Below are 14,784 nucleotides of genomic sequence, written 5' to 3' on the forward strand. Positions count from 1 at the left end.
ACCCTCGGTCTCCGGGGCCCTCCCTCCACCCTCGGTCTCCGGGGCCCTCCCTCCACCCTCGGTCTCCGGGGCCCTCCCTCCACCCTCGGTCTCCGGGGCCCTCCCTCCACCCTCGGTCTCCGGGGCCCTCCCTCCACCCTCGGTCTCCGGGGCCCTCCCTCCACCCTCGGTCTCCGGGGCCCTCCCTCCACCCTCGGTCTCCGGGGCCCTCCCTCCACCCTCGGTCTCCGGGGCCCTCCCTCCACCCTCGGTCTCCGGGGCCCTCCCTCCACCCTCGGTCTCCGGGGCCCTCCCTCCACCCTCGGTCTCCGGGGCCCTCCCTCCACCCTCGGTCTCCGGGGCCCTCCCTCCACCCTCGGTCTCCGGGGCCCTCCCTCCACCCTCGGTCTCCGGGGCCCTCCCTCCACCCTCGGTCTCCGGGGCCCTCCCTCCACCCTCGGTCTGCGGGGCCCCTCCACCCTCGGTCTGCGGGGCCCCTCCACCCTCGGTCTGCGGGCCCCCCCCCCCCCCCCCACCCTCGGTCTGCGGGCCCCTCCACCCTCGGTCTGCGGGGCCCCTCCACCCTCGGTCTGCGGGGCCCCTCCACCCTCGGTCTGCGGGGCCCCTCCACCCTCGGTCTGCGGGCCCCTCCACCCTCGGTCTGCGGGGCCCCTCCACCCTCGGTCTGCGGGGCCCCTCCACCCTCGGTCTGCGGGGCCCCTCCACCCTCGGTCTGCGGGGCCCCTCCACCCTCGGTCTGCGGGGCCCCTCCACCCTCGGTCTGCGGGGCCCCTCCACCCTCGGTCTGCGGGGCCCCTCCACCCTCGGTCTGCGGGGCCCCTCCACCCTCGGTCTGCGGGGCCCCTCCACCCTCGGTCTGCGGGGCCCCTCCACCCTCGGTCTGCGGGGCCCCTCCACCCTCGGTCTGCGGGGCCCCTCCACCCTCGGTCTGCGGGGCCCCTCCACCCTCGGTCTGCGGGGCCCCTCCACCCTCGGTCTGCGGGGCCCCTCCACCCTCGGTCTGCGGGGCCCCTCCACCCTCGGTCTGCGGGGCCCCCCACCCTCGGTCTGCGGGCCCCTCCACCCTCGGTCTGCGCCCCTCCGCCCCTCCACCCTCGGTCTGCCGGGCCCCTCCACCCTCGGTCTGCCGGGGCCCTCCACCCTCGGTCTGCCGGGGCCCCTCCACCCTCGGTCTGCCGGGGCCCCTCCACCCTCGGTCTGCCGGGGCCCCTCCACCCTCGGTCTGCCGGGGCCCCTCCACCCTCGGTCTGCCGGGGCCCCTCCACCCTCGGTCTGCCGGGGCCCCTCCACCCTCGGTCTGCCGGGGCCCCTCCACCCTCGGTCTGCCGGGGCCCCTCCACCCTCGGTCTGCCGGGGCCCCTCCACCCTCGGTCTGCCGGGGCCCCTCCACCCTCGGTCTGCCGGGGCCCCTCCACCCTCGGTCTGCCGGGGCCCCTCCACCCTCGGTCTGCCGGGGCCCCTCCACCCTCGGTCTGCCGGGGCCCCTCCACCCTCGGTCTGCCGGGGCCCCTCCACCCTCGGTCTGCCGGGGCCCCCCCACCCGCCCCTCCACCCTCGGTCTGCCGGGGCCCTCCACCCTCGGTCTGCCGGGGCCCCTCCACCCTCGGTCTGCCGGGGCCCCTCCACCCTCGGTCTGCCGGGGCCCCTCCACCCTCGGTCTGCCGGGGCCCCTCCACCCTCGGTCTGCCGGGGCCCCTCCACCCTCGGTCTGCCGGGGCCCCTCCACCCTCGGTCTGCCGGGGCCCCTCCACCCTCGGTCTGCCGGGGCCCCTCCACCCTCGGTCTGCCGGGGCCCCTCCACCCTCGGTCTGCCGGGGCCCCTCCACCCTCGGTCTGCCGGGGCCCCTCCACCCTCGGTCTGCCGGGGCCCCTCCACCCTCGGTCTGCCGGGGCCCCTCCACCCTCGGTCTGCCGGGGCCCCTCCACCCTCGGTCTGCCGGGCCCCTCCACCCTCGGTCTGCCGGGGCCCCTCCCCTCGGTCTGCCGGGGCCCCTCCACCCTCGGTCTGCCGGGGCCCCTCCACCCTCGGTCTGCCGGGGCCCCTCCACCCTCGGTCTGCCGGGGCCCCTCCACCCTCGGTCTGCCGGGGCCCCTCCACCCTCGGTCTGCCGGGGCCCCTCCACCCTCGGTCTGCCGGGGCCCCTCCACCCTCGGTCTGCCGGGGCCCCTCCACCCCGTGCCCCCTCCACCCTCGGTCTGCCGGGGCCCCTCCACCCTCGGTCTGCCGGGGCCCCTCCACCCTCGGTCTGCCGGGGCCCCTCCACCCTCGGTCTGCCGGGGCCCCTCCACCCTCGGTCTGCCGGGGCCCCTCCACCCTCGGTCTGCCGGGGCCCCTCCACCCTCGGTCTGCCGGGGCCCTCCACCCTCGGTCTGCCGGGGCCCCTCCACCCTCGGTCTGCCGGGGCCCCTCCACCCTCGGTCTGCCGGGGCCCCTCCACCCTCGGTCTGCCGGGGCCCCTCCACCCTCGGTCTGCCGGGGCCCCTCCACCCTCGGTCTGCCGGGGCCCCTCCACCCTCGGTCTGCCGGGGCCCCTCCACCCTCGGTCTGCCGGGGCCCCTCCACCCTCGGTCTGCCGGGGCCCCTCCACCCTCGGTCTGCCGGGGCCCCTCCACCCTCGGTCTGCCGGGGCCCCTCCACCCTCGGTCTGCCGGGGCCCCTCCACCCTCGGTCTGCCGGGGCCCCTCCACCCTCGGTCTGCCGGGGCCCCTCCACCCTCGGTCTGCCGGGGCCCCTCCACCCTCGGTCTGCCGGGGCCCCTCCACCCTCGGTCTGCCGGGGCCCCTCCACCCTCGGTCTGCCGGGGCCCCTCCACCCTCGGTCTGCCGGGGCCCCTCCACCCTCGGTCTGCCGGGGCCCCTCCACCCTCGGTCTGCCGGGCCCCTCCCCCTCGGTCTGCCGGGGCCCCTCCACCCTCGGTCTGCCGGGGCCCCTCCCCCTCGGTCTGCCGGGCCCCCCCCCTCCGCCCCTCCACCCTCGGTCTGCCGGGGCCCCTCCCCCTCGGTCTGCCGGGGCCCCTCCCCCCTCGGTCTGCCGGGCCCCCCCCCTCGGTCTGCCGGGGCCCCTCCACCCTCGGTCTGCCGGGGCCCCTCCACCCTCGGTCTGCCGGGCCCCTCCACCCTCGGTCTGCCGGGCCCCTCCACCCTCGGTCTGCCGGGCCCCTCCACCCTCGGTCTCCGGGGCCCCTCCACCCTCGGTCTCCGGGGCCCCTCCACCCTCGGTCTCCGGGGCCCCTCCACCCTCGGTCTCCGGGGCCCTCCACCCTCGGTCTCCCCCTCCACCCTCGGTCTCCGGGGCCCCTCCACCCTCGGTCTCCGGAGCCCCCCCCCTCCCACCCTCGGTCGGTATGGTGTGGTATCAGTGAGATATCTGTGAGGTTGCTGAAAATCTAAACTCTTCCAGTGATCTGTAGCCGAAAGGCATTACTTCCACGAGTGTCAGGTTGAATGAGTTTTTTTTGTATTTATTGAATTTTTTGTGTTCATCTGTCCCCACCCTTTAGAACTGCATCCCACGGTCCCTTTGCCTCATCCCCTCTGTTGCCTCCTTCAAGACCCATCGCAAGGCCTTTCTCTTTGACTGTGCCTTCGGTCACTCTCCTACCCTACCCTCCCTGTCCTCCACCCCTCCTGATTGCAACCTGATTGCTTTGGAATGTCCTCCCGATGTCAAAAGGCGCTATACAAATGTAATTTGTTGTGGATGGGTAATGGAGAAGAAATTAAAATTCCAGTGCAGTGTGATCTCTAATTCCACAATACAGGTGGTAAAGGTATATTGGTATCTAATGTCTAAATTGGTAATATCTGATTGTGTACAACACTAGTTAAACTACATCAAATAAACATTATACATTATTGCAATCTACAATGGTGTCTCAATAGCTTCATTTAAAAATTTGAACTTACAATTGATGTAGAAATTATATATATTTTGAGGGGAAACTGTTTGGTAAATGTTTATTGCTTCTGTTTGAACAATATATTACAATAATTTAGAATCATAGAATCAGCACAGAAGGAGGCCGTTTGGCCCATCGTGTCTGTACTGACTCTTTGAAAAGATTGGGGCCTTTGCCCAAATAAATCCCACTCCCCCGATCTCTCCCCAAAGCCCTGAAAACTTGTCCTCCCCAAATAGTTACATAATTTGTATGTATATACCAGAGGGCTGCAGAGTTTTGGATGATCTGCAGACTATAGAGGGAGCAGTTGGGGAGGCTGGCAAGCAAGGAGTTTGCATAGTTAAGCCTCGATGTAATGAAAGGGTGTATGAGCATTCTGACAGCCTGCGGTTTGAGACAGTGGTGGAGCCAGACAAATGTTGCGGAGGTGGGGGAAGGCAGAGCGGGACATGGCACAGATGTGTGATAGAAAGGATAGTTGAGGATCAAACAAGACCCCAAGGTTCCAAACTGGCTTATTAAGGTGGAGTGTGCAACCATGGATGGTGATGCTGTTGGCGCCTGAAGTGTGGAGGTGCTGACAGGAGCCAATCAGGAAAGCCTCGGTTCTTGTTGACGTTCAACTAAAGAAAATTAACTCTTATCCAGGACTTGATGCCTGACAGACATTCAGTCAGGACAGCAGTGGTCCTGGAGTCAAGGGTGGAGACAGAGAGGTACATCGCATACATGTGGAAGTTGACCTTATGCCTGTGGATGATGTCACCAAGAGGGAGCATATAGATGTTGAAGAGGAGGGTACCAAAGACAGAGCCCTGAGAAACGCTGCACTATACGGTGCAGGAGCTAGAGGAGAAACCGTTTGTGGAGATGAAGTAGAGGTGGTGTGAGAGGTACGATCTGAACCAGTCAAGGACAGAGCCTTGAAGGTTGAGGTGAGAGGCGAGGCGGTGGATGACTGGTTGACTGGTCACCTGTGCTTTAAGGGAGCGGAGGTGGCTGGTGTACCATTGTGACTGATGTGAATAGGAGACGGTTCAGGAAGAGAGGGAAGCAAGGAAATCGAGAGTGAAGGAGAGGGAGCTGTGGAGAAGAGTGACCGAGGAGGCCAGGTCATTGCGGGAGGAAGCCCAGAGGGGGAAGGAGTTCATGTGACTCCCAAGGCAGCTGAGAGGGAGGGTGTTGGGATTTCTTTCCAGGGGTGGTAGGAGATGGGGTTGGGTGGCGGTGGGAGAGGGATTGAGGAGTTAAGTTAGATGAAGTGATGGTCCGAGATCACTTTGTCGATGATGAGTGGGGTCTGAGGCCCTGAGTTATTACAAGGGGGTGACCACAAACGTGGGTGGCAAAGTGGATGTGGAAGGAGAGGTTGAGGGAGGAGATAAGGGAGGAGAAGTCAGCAGAGGTAGAGCAGGAGGGGGTGAAGTGAAGGTTTAATTTGCCTAGGATGAGGAGGCGTTCGGAGCAGAGGGACTGGGAAGATAGTGGGTAACATTAAAGGGAATTTTAAAATATTTTACAAATACATCAAGAAAAAAAGTTAGTCTAAGGTAGGGTGGGACCAATTAAGGACCAAGGCGGAAATCTTAGTGTGGAGGCAGAGGGCATGGCTGATGTACCAAATGAGTAGTTTGCATCTGTCTTCACAAAAGAAGTGGAAGCACCAAATGCCGCAGTATCGGAGGAGAGGGTAGAGGAAATGGATAGGATAAGTATAAACAGAGAGGAGGTACTGAAAAGGTTGACTGGGCTGAAGGTAGATAAGTTTCCCGGTCCGGACGGGATGCAGCCAAGGTTACTATGGGAGGCACAGGTACAAATAGCGGAGGCTTTGGCTACAATTTTTCAATCTTCGTTGGACACAGGAGTGGTGCCAGAGGACTGGAGAGTGGCCAATGTTACTCCCCTGTACAAAAAGGGACAGAAGGACAAACCTGGGAACCACAAGCCAGTCAGCCTAACATCAGTAGTGGGGAAACTTCTGGAGACTATAATCCGGGACAGAATAAATCTTCACTTAGAAAAATATGGGTTAATTAGGGACAGTCAGCACAGATTTGTTAAAGGCACATCTTGTCTAACGAATCTATTAGAATTTTTCGATGAGGTAATGGAGAGGGTGGATAATGGTAGTGCAGTTGATGTAGTTTATACGGACTTTCAAAAGGCATTTGACAAAGTGCCACATGAAAGACTTGTAAGAAAGATAGAAGCCCATGGTATAAAAGGGACAGTGGCAGCATGGATCCAGAACTGGCTGGGAGACAGAGAGCAGAGAGTTGTGGTGAACGGCTGCTTTTCTGACTGGAGGGAAGTGTACAGTGGTGTCCCCCAAGGATCGGTATTAGGACCACTGCTCTTCTTAATATACATAAATAATCCAGACTTGGGTAGAGCAAGTTAAGTAGGGTGGTAAACAATGAGACAGATAGTAGCAGGAAGACAGAATGGTAAAATGGGCAGACACATGGCAGATGAATTTCAATGTGGAGAAATACGAGGTAATGCATTTTGGTAGAAAGAATGAGGGGAGGCAATATAGGCTGGTAATACAATCTTAAGGGGGGGTAAAAGAACAGAGAGACCTGGGGGTTCAGGTAAATGAATCCTTGAAGGTGGCAGGACAGGAAGATAAAGCTGTAAAAAGGGCATATGGGATAAAAGGCTTTATAAATAGGGGCATAGAGTACAAGAGTCAGGAGGTTATGATTAACCTGTATAAAACACTGGTTAGGCCTCAGTTAGACTACTGCGCCCAGTTCTGGGCACCACACTATAGGAAGGATGTTAAGGCATTGGAAACGGTGCAGAGGAGATTTACGAGGATGGTACCAGGAATGAGGGACCTTGATTATGAGGAAAGGCTAGTGAGGCTGGGATTATTCTCATTGAAGCAGAGAAGATTACGAGGAGACCTCAAAATCGTGAGGAGATTTGATAGGTTAGAAAGGGAAAAACTGTTTCCACTGGTGGGTTTGTCGGTGACTCGAGGTCACAGATTTAAAATAGTATCTAAATGAAGCAGAGGGGAGGTGAGAAGAATTTTTTTCACGCAGCGAGTTGTTCGAATCTGGAACAGATTGCCTGAAAGGGTGGTGGAGGCCGATTCAATAACTACTTTTAAAAACGCGGTGGACGGGTATTTGAGGAGGATGGGTTTGCAGGGTTATGGGGAAAGGGCTGGGGAGTGGGATTGACATTACATTGCTCTTCTCAAAGAGCCGACACAGACTCGATGGGCCGAATGGCCTCTTTTTGTGCTGTATGATTCTATGATAGGAGGGTGGAGATGTCGAGGATGAAGGTGGGAGAGGGCTTGGGCGGGCGAGAGATAAGGAGAATTTTGAGGGAAAGGTTGGAAGGGTAAGGTGCTCAAAGGAGGTGAAGCTTCCAGAGGAGTAAGGGGATAGGCCAAGTGGGGACCGGGAGATGAGAGCCACACTGCCACTATGGCGGTTAGGTCGTGGGGTATGATGGAAGGTGTAGCCGGGTGGTGTGGCCTTTATCAGGCGGAATGTGTTGCCTACAGTGATCCAGATTTTCAGTGAGGGTGAGAATGTTGATGTTTTTGTCAACCACAACAACAAAATTACATTTGTAAAGCGCCTTTCACGTCGGGAGGACGCCCAAGGCGCTGGACAGACAGAGTTTCAGATCCAAGCTGGGGGTCGGGGTTAGGAAGGGTGGAGGGCAGGGGTTTTGACAATGAGGTCATGGATAGTGAGTGTTTTGTTTGGAGAGGGAGCCCACATTTTGTAGGCTGATGCGAAGGAGACAGTTGGTGGCAGAATGTTTTGGGGGAGGGGGAAGACTGACGGGGAGGGTAGTGATGTGGATCAGGGAGGAGAGGTTGGCCCCTGTTGTCAGTGACCAATGGGCCTTGCAGTGAGAATGGGGAATAGGGCAGTCACAGTGACTGCTGTTGGACAACCAGTGGCGTCTGCCACGGTGGGCCCGACAGAGGAATCGCAGGCTGGAGCAGAGGGAGGCTGTGGGACAGTCGAGCAGAGATAGGAGTCAGGGAGGGCGGAGAGAGAAGAGGACCGAGCGGGAGTAATGGAGGATAGGGGACAGGGGTGGGAGCATTATGGGGAAGCAGCTCGGGTCAGTGAGTCCAGAGATTCAAAGGTGGCGGGCGGATGTGACATCACGTGGCAGCCAGTCTCTGGTTGGATGTTGATCAGGAGAGTCAGTGATGGTCAAGGCGGCGAATCCCACGTTGGCTTTGTGCAGCTCAGGCTCAGGTAGGTGGACCTCGGTCCCCAAGTTGGATCTGGACACCGTTTGGGGAATCGGGCCCCATGTCGGTGCTGCCCTCGAGCCCCACTCGGCCTCGCTTGCGTGTAAGCCAGGGGCCCTGCCCCAGCCGTGTCTGGGTTTGTATGCGGTGCTGGGCCCTGAGAGCTCCTGTAGCCTCGCTGGTGTCCCCCCCACCCCCTTCAAGAAAAAGCCACCAAGTTTTTGCTAAAGAAGCATTTAATATATTTTTTGCAACAATCTAATATGTGTTTTCTCATGTTTGGTTTTTATTAATTATTATTATTAATAAGCTTTAAAAAAAGTAGGCTGGCAGTAAAATGTACCTCAATAGCAGCAATCAACCCCCTACAATTTTCCGCAAAATGCACAAATCTCCCTGCAATTTGTGGCAAACACATCCGCACTTTTTCGACCCAGTTTATTACTCTCTCTCTCAAATTTTTGAATGTAGCCCTTTGATAAAGGGTTTTCAGTAAAACAACAAAACTATTTATGTAAAATTAACCCCTTATAGCCTCAATTGCAGTGATATAAAACATCAGGGCTTTATGTTTACATTTTCTTAATACTTTACACTGCAGAACGTCTTGGTAGTCTGTTCCAGGCAGGACTGGTATTCTCAGGCACTGTTGGTGATGAACCAGCCTAACTGGCTCATGAGCAGTACTTGGAGGAACAGACTAGGCTATGCTTCTTTCCACTTATCTGAAGATGATCTTGCAAATTAAAGCTAGGATTGACAGATGAACATAGCTAAACAAGCAGCAGGAAGCAAGCTGTGTGATTCTAGCTGGTTAAACTCCATGAACAGCCTGTGCCTGGCAAAACTCCCCATGAATGAGAGTCTGCACTTCATATCAGACATCAGAAACCATACATATGTGTTACTCATAGCCTCTAAATGCCAGGAGTGAGCCTTCAGAGCTAAATCTAAGTAAGCGCTCTAAACTGCCTCATCAACTTGTGTAAAATCATTAGGTCATGAATCAACAAGTTGCCTCAGTCAAAGAGAACTGATTGATTTGTACTTGTGAACAGGAGGATATCAAGGTGATTTCTGTGGCTCCTGCAAGGCTACTGTGCTCTTGGCTCTTAAAGGTACAATTTTCTGTAGTTTTCAGCTATTTATTGATGCATATACAATATACATATTGTATGCAGAAGGATAAAGAATGAGGACAATATTTCAAGATAGATTAGACTATTAATTTCATGAATTATTGATTTCTGTAAAATAGTTTACTACTAGATAGTTTTTAATATGAATTTCAGTTACTAATTTTTTTCTGAGAAAAAGTGCAATATAGATGTTAAATTTGAAATGCATGTATTTGAATCAGGATGGATGAAATATTAAGTTGGCCTTTTTGTACAAACTAGCAGTTGCCATGCGACTAATCTTTTTTCTTTTCACCTACCTCAAGTGTCTGTGGAATGTGTACTCTTAGTACAGTAAGATTATTTGTTCTTTTTGAGTTTTGGGATTATCTTTCATTGTTTGTTTCTTTTATAGTGATCATATGGAGAACGTATGCGGATACTTGATGAAATATACTAACCTGGTTACTGGCTGGCAATATCGGTAAGTTAAATATGTAAAATTTCTCAAATTTTATAGCTGTGTTCTTTCTCAATCAAGCCTCTACTTGTTCAGGTATACCATTTGTTTCTTTTTGTCTTGCTCTTTGAGTATGCCTCCCCTACCCTATCCTATGTGAAAGGTGTTGTATAAATTAAGTTGTTTAATTGATGTAATGATGAATTTCACAAATGCTTTGAAAACCCAGTTACGTCTGTCTGTCGTTTGTCCTAGTTTGTCAAATCTGCTCCGATGTCCGCAGAGGCTGATTCACGTCCTTTGCGAACCTCAAAAAATTATCATCTGATTGTTGTTCCTTTCTTTTTCTCTGGCCTTCACTCTCCTTTCACTCTCCCCCTCCTCCAGTGCACATTTTCTGTTACCTATTTATTAATACAGTGGAATCCGCTTTAGGCGGACGACAGGTAAATCAAACAAAACGCCTGGTCCGATTTATTTGTATTCTTATCTGTCTTAAATCTGTCAATTGATCCGGTTAATCCAAGTAAAATGCCGTGCTGGTCACTTCCGAATGTGCAGGAGTCAAATTGCAGAGCCACTTGTGAATGGGTGGAGCCCAAACATTCACAAGTTGTTCCAAATATGTCAATCACCTCAGCGCCGCCATTAATTGGTCTCCTTCCTGTCCAATGGGAACAACACTGGGAGTGAGGAGGGGCTGCTGATCCCCTGCTGGGTGGGAAGGTATTTTGCAGCCAAACAAAGGTTTCAGTATTTTACTGAATTCTGAAAGAATACAGGATTTTAACTTTAACTCCTTGGTTAAAATATTTGGTATCCTGTTTGGTCAATTAACATTGCTTTAAGTGAAACAACATTATTATGTATCATATGGAGTCGGCTGGGCTCCTCTGCTGGGCGTGAATGGTATTTCAGGCAACCTCGGATGCCTATTGAGCCAGACAAAATGGCTGACTCTAATGTGTCCAGCTTAACCAGCTTCCTGTGTACTTCTATGCTCCTTGCTCCTCTGAGCTTCCTTTTTTTCCCCCTAAATTTCCATTGAATGATCCCATAGACTTGCCCCCCCCCCCCCCACATTCTCATTTTGATAAAAACATTCTGTACAAGATGAGGAAGCTGCATCATGTTGAGTTAATGTATCTAAGCATTTGATGAACAAAGAAAAGAAGTGTTCTTTGTGGTGATCTTTTTTTTGCTCTAGATTCTTTGTTTTAAATAATGAAGATGGATTATTAGAATATTTTGTCAATGAGCAATCCAGAGGTCAGAAACCACGAGGTACTTTGCAGCTTGCGGGTGCTGTCATTTCTCCAAGTGATGAGGACTCGCATACTTTTACAGTCAATGCAGCCAGCGGTGAGCAGTATAAACTACGAGGTACAGAATTGTTCATAGTTCCATCCTTAACTTTTACAGAAAAAAGTTGAGACAAAAATTTACATCTGCATGTTCTTCCTTGGTCTGAATATACATATTAATGCAGTGTTATCCTAATTGTATTTACTGACTTAACAGTATTACTGTATTTTGGTGAAGCATAATCACTGAATCTGGCTAACAAAAGATTTTTTTGTAGCTTCTGTTCACAAAATTACAAAATCACTCATCTTGAAATATGCTTTAATAGAGTTGGATACATCCTGAAACAGCTTTAGACAGAATTGTTTTTCTCTATGATTATTATCTATATCATCAAATCATGCTGATATAATTTGTCACCCACCCTCCTAGAATTCTGTCTTAGATAGGTCTATTTGAATGGTTCAGGTCCTACCTTTCACACCGCCTCCACTTCGTCGCAGCAAACGGCTTCTCCTCCAGCCCCCGAACCTTCTCGTGGGGCGTTCCTCAGGGCTCTGTCCTCGGTCCCCTCCTCTTCACTCTCTCCATGCTCCCCCTTGGTGATATCCTCCGCAGACATGGGGTAAATTTCCACATGTATGCAGATGACACCCAACTGTACCTCTCTGCCTCCACCCTGAACTCCAGGTCTACTGGCGTCCTGACCGACTACCTGTCCGACGTCAAGTCCTGGACGAGGGACAACTTTCTCCAACTCAACGTCAGCAAGACCTCCTGATTGGCTCGCGCCAACGCCTCCGCACCTCGGACGCTGGTAGCATCAGCATCCTTGGCTGCACACTCAACCTCCCTAAGGCAAGGCAGGATCCTGGGTGTCTTGTTTGACGCTGAACTATCTTTTCTTTCCCCACATCCACACCATGACCGGCACTGCCTACTACCACCTCTGCAACATTGCCAGACCCCGCCACTGCCTCACCCCTCAGGCTGCCGAAACCCTCACCCACGCATTCGTCACATCAAGGCTCGATTATGGGAACTCCCTCCTCATCGGCCTTCCCAACTCTTCCCTTTACAAGCTGCAGATCATCCAAAACTCTGCAGCACGTGTACTATCGCGCACCAGGCTCTGACCCCATTCACTCCCACCTTCGCCCGAATCCACTGGCTCCCCGTCCCCCAGAGGATCGAGTTCAAGATCCTCGTCCTCACCTTTAAGGCCATCCATGGCCTTGCACCCTCTTACCTCTCCCTCTCTGACCTGCTGACTCCCTACCAACCTGCCCGCTCCCTCCGTTCAGTGGGCTCCAGCCTGCTCCAGCCTCTCTGCCCTCACACTGTGGAACTCCATCCCACGGTCCCTTCGCCTCACTTCCTCCCTTACCTCCTTGAAGGCCGGTCTCAAGACCTTTCTTGTCGATCGTGCCTTTGGTTGCTCTCCCACCTCTCTGCCTTCCTTCACCCCTACACCACTCCTCCCCATGCTCAGGCCCCGACACCTGACTGTTCAGCGCTTTAGGATGTCCTCCTGACACGAAAGGTGCTCTATAAATGTAATTTTGTTGTTGTTGAATGATAAACTAGGGTTTCTGCAATTACTCAGTTAAAATAAAACTTTTTCATTCTAGCCACTGATGCAAAAGAGCGTCAGCACTGGGTTAGCAGACTTCAGATTTGTGCTCAACACCACACAGAAGCCATTGGCAAGGTAAGATGGCAAGGTTTTCTATAATTCCTATATTTCAACACCGTATGATACAGAGTAAATTGTAAAGTACATTTATAGTAACTGCAATTGCATAATTTGTCATTTTTTAAAATTGTTTTATGAATGAGGTTTTTGTAACTGCAAAAAAAAATCACAAATAAAAGTTTTGCCCATGATGGTCTGTAGTTTTGATGAGCCAACAACCTCCACCAGATGTTTTTGTAGACAATTATTCACATCCTATTTTAATCCAGAATAATCCACCCTTGAAATCTCGAAGTTTTTCCCTGGCTTCTCAGGGAAGCAGCTGTTCTCCAAGTTTACAGAGAAGAGCGAGCCAGAACGCTGCTGCCTTCTTTGGTGTGACTCATCACAAAGGACTAGCTTTGTCAAAGCGATCTCACACCTTACAGCCAGACCACTTGGTGGAAGTTCGAGAGGTTGGTATTACCTTCTTCCTAATATGCTTGCATGTTTTGTTCTGGAAACTCTCTTGGAATAGGGCAACTCCATCAGGACACAGCGCAGTTGAGCATTGGTTCACTTGTAGCGTGAGTGTACTGTGAGCTACACACTTACACCCATCTTCCAGGCTGACTAGTCAACTTCTGTTGCCTAATAAATGGATACTTTCTAGGTTGTCAGGTTGCCGTTGACTTCATTTACTCCATATGCATAAGAAGTGCTGCTGGTGTCATTTCTTGCACACTACCATCTTGCCAGATACCATGCACAGAAAATGCTGTTGGGTGTCACTTGGTAAAGGAAGTGATGTCAGCAGCGTACCCGGAAGTGGGACCAGCAGCCATTTTGTTTCACTGATCCTTTATAATGTGGTTATAATTTGTTGGAACTGGGAAACCACGTTATAATTTTGTTGCTTTTAAAGATTAGTTGTATTCAATCCAAATTGTTCAAAAGGTATTTAATGCAGAAAATATGTAAACCTTCAGAACAGGTTACTAGAAAGGTTGAGGCCCAGACACTGAGTATAGGCGAAGTGAGTCTCTGGGAAGGTGGAATCTGGGAAGATGGTAGTGAGTATTTGGGAAGATGTGATTGAAATGGAGTCAAAGGCTTCTTTCTTCCGAACTGATCTTGTGAAGTGAATAGAACTGCATGGCTCATTTTCAAGTCTTCTGTTTAAAATGACAATTTAAAAAAACATACAGAAAATAATGTGATAGAAACAGATATTTATGCACAGGAGGTCATTAAACTCACTGAGTCTGTGCCACTATGGTGACCAGAGAAAATTAGAATTATCAAGCCTGCAGTTGATGTGTAGGGGTTTTAGGCAATGATGCAAAAATCTTGAGTAATGAAGGAGAGACCAATTTAAACACTAGAGCAATATTTTCTGAATGTGAATTAAATTCCTCACGTGGTAAGACCTAGTATTTAAGTGATTAAAGATTGTGGTAAAGTTTTGGTTACAATTCTATTTAAAAAAAGTGATCTACATTTTGAAAATTCGCAAATAAATGTATTTTGTGCTTTAAACACCACATTTCACTGATTAGATGATGAACCAGGCTGAAGGCCAGCACAAGAACCTAGTGCGAATCATTGAAGCACTTCCTTCCTCTGGAGATCAGATATCTGCACTGGATCAAGACTTGCTCATGTTGAAAGCCACCACAATGGCAACAATGAACTGTCTGAATGATTGCTTCCACATTCTGCAGCTCCAGCAAGCAGCCCATTGGAGAGGTTCTTATTCTTCAGGTGAGAAATATGAAGAAGATAACAATGTTTTAACTGCTTAACGAGAGGGGAAGAAAGAAACTTTGTTAGGATTGGAATATCACTTTTGATTATTCACAACTACACTGCGGTAAGTGAACAGAACAGCAATCTCCAAATTGCTGTTAGTGTGGCTGCCGTGTTTCGCCCAAAAAACACACACTCCACTTGACAGTATATCTTGTGAAGTGCTTTGAGATGTCTCAACGACACGATCAAGCGCAATATCAAATGCAAGAATTATTATTATTTTTATTTTATTGAGTGATTATTCTGAGATAACATTGTTTCAGTGGAGCGAG

At 52.4% G+C, this 14,784-nt stretch overlaps 1 protein-coding gene across 4 annotated transcripts in view; it reads left to right on the forward strand.

The window, feature by feature from the left end:
• The window catches only part of osbpl11 (oxysterol binding protein-like 11), a 49,065-nt gene that overhangs the window by 7,090 nt on the left and 27,191 nt on the right, over window positions 1–14,784 (forward strand). For 3 of the 4 annotated variants that reach the window (XM_042336130.1, XM_007909112.1, XM_007909114.1), the window contains exons 2-6: window positions 9,676–9,744; window positions 10,928–11,103; window positions 12,657–12,736; window positions 12,991–13,176; window positions 14,260–14,464. In XM_042336130.1, coding sequence (XP_042192064.1) covers window positions 9,683–9,744; window positions 10,928–11,103; window positions 12,657–12,736; window positions 12,991–13,176; window positions 14,260–14,464 — 709 coding nt within the window. In that variant the 5' untranslated portion in view covers window positions 9,676–9,682. The remainder of the gene's footprint in view (window positions 1–9,675; window positions 9,745–10,927; window positions 11,104–12,656; window positions 12,737–12,990; window positions 13,177–14,259; window positions 14,465–14,784) is intronic. The other variant, XM_007909113.1, reaches the window with a different exon arrangement.

This window comes from Callorhinchus milii, unplaced genomic scaffold (assembly GCF_018977255.1).
Source record: "Callorhinchus milii isolate IMCB2004 unplaced genomic scaffold, IMCB_Cmil_1.0 Scaffold6, whole genome shotgun sequence".
NCBI classification, from domain to species: Eukaryota; Metazoa; Chordata; class Chondrichthyes; order Chimaeriformes; family Callorhinchidae; genus Callorhinchus; species Callorhinchus milii.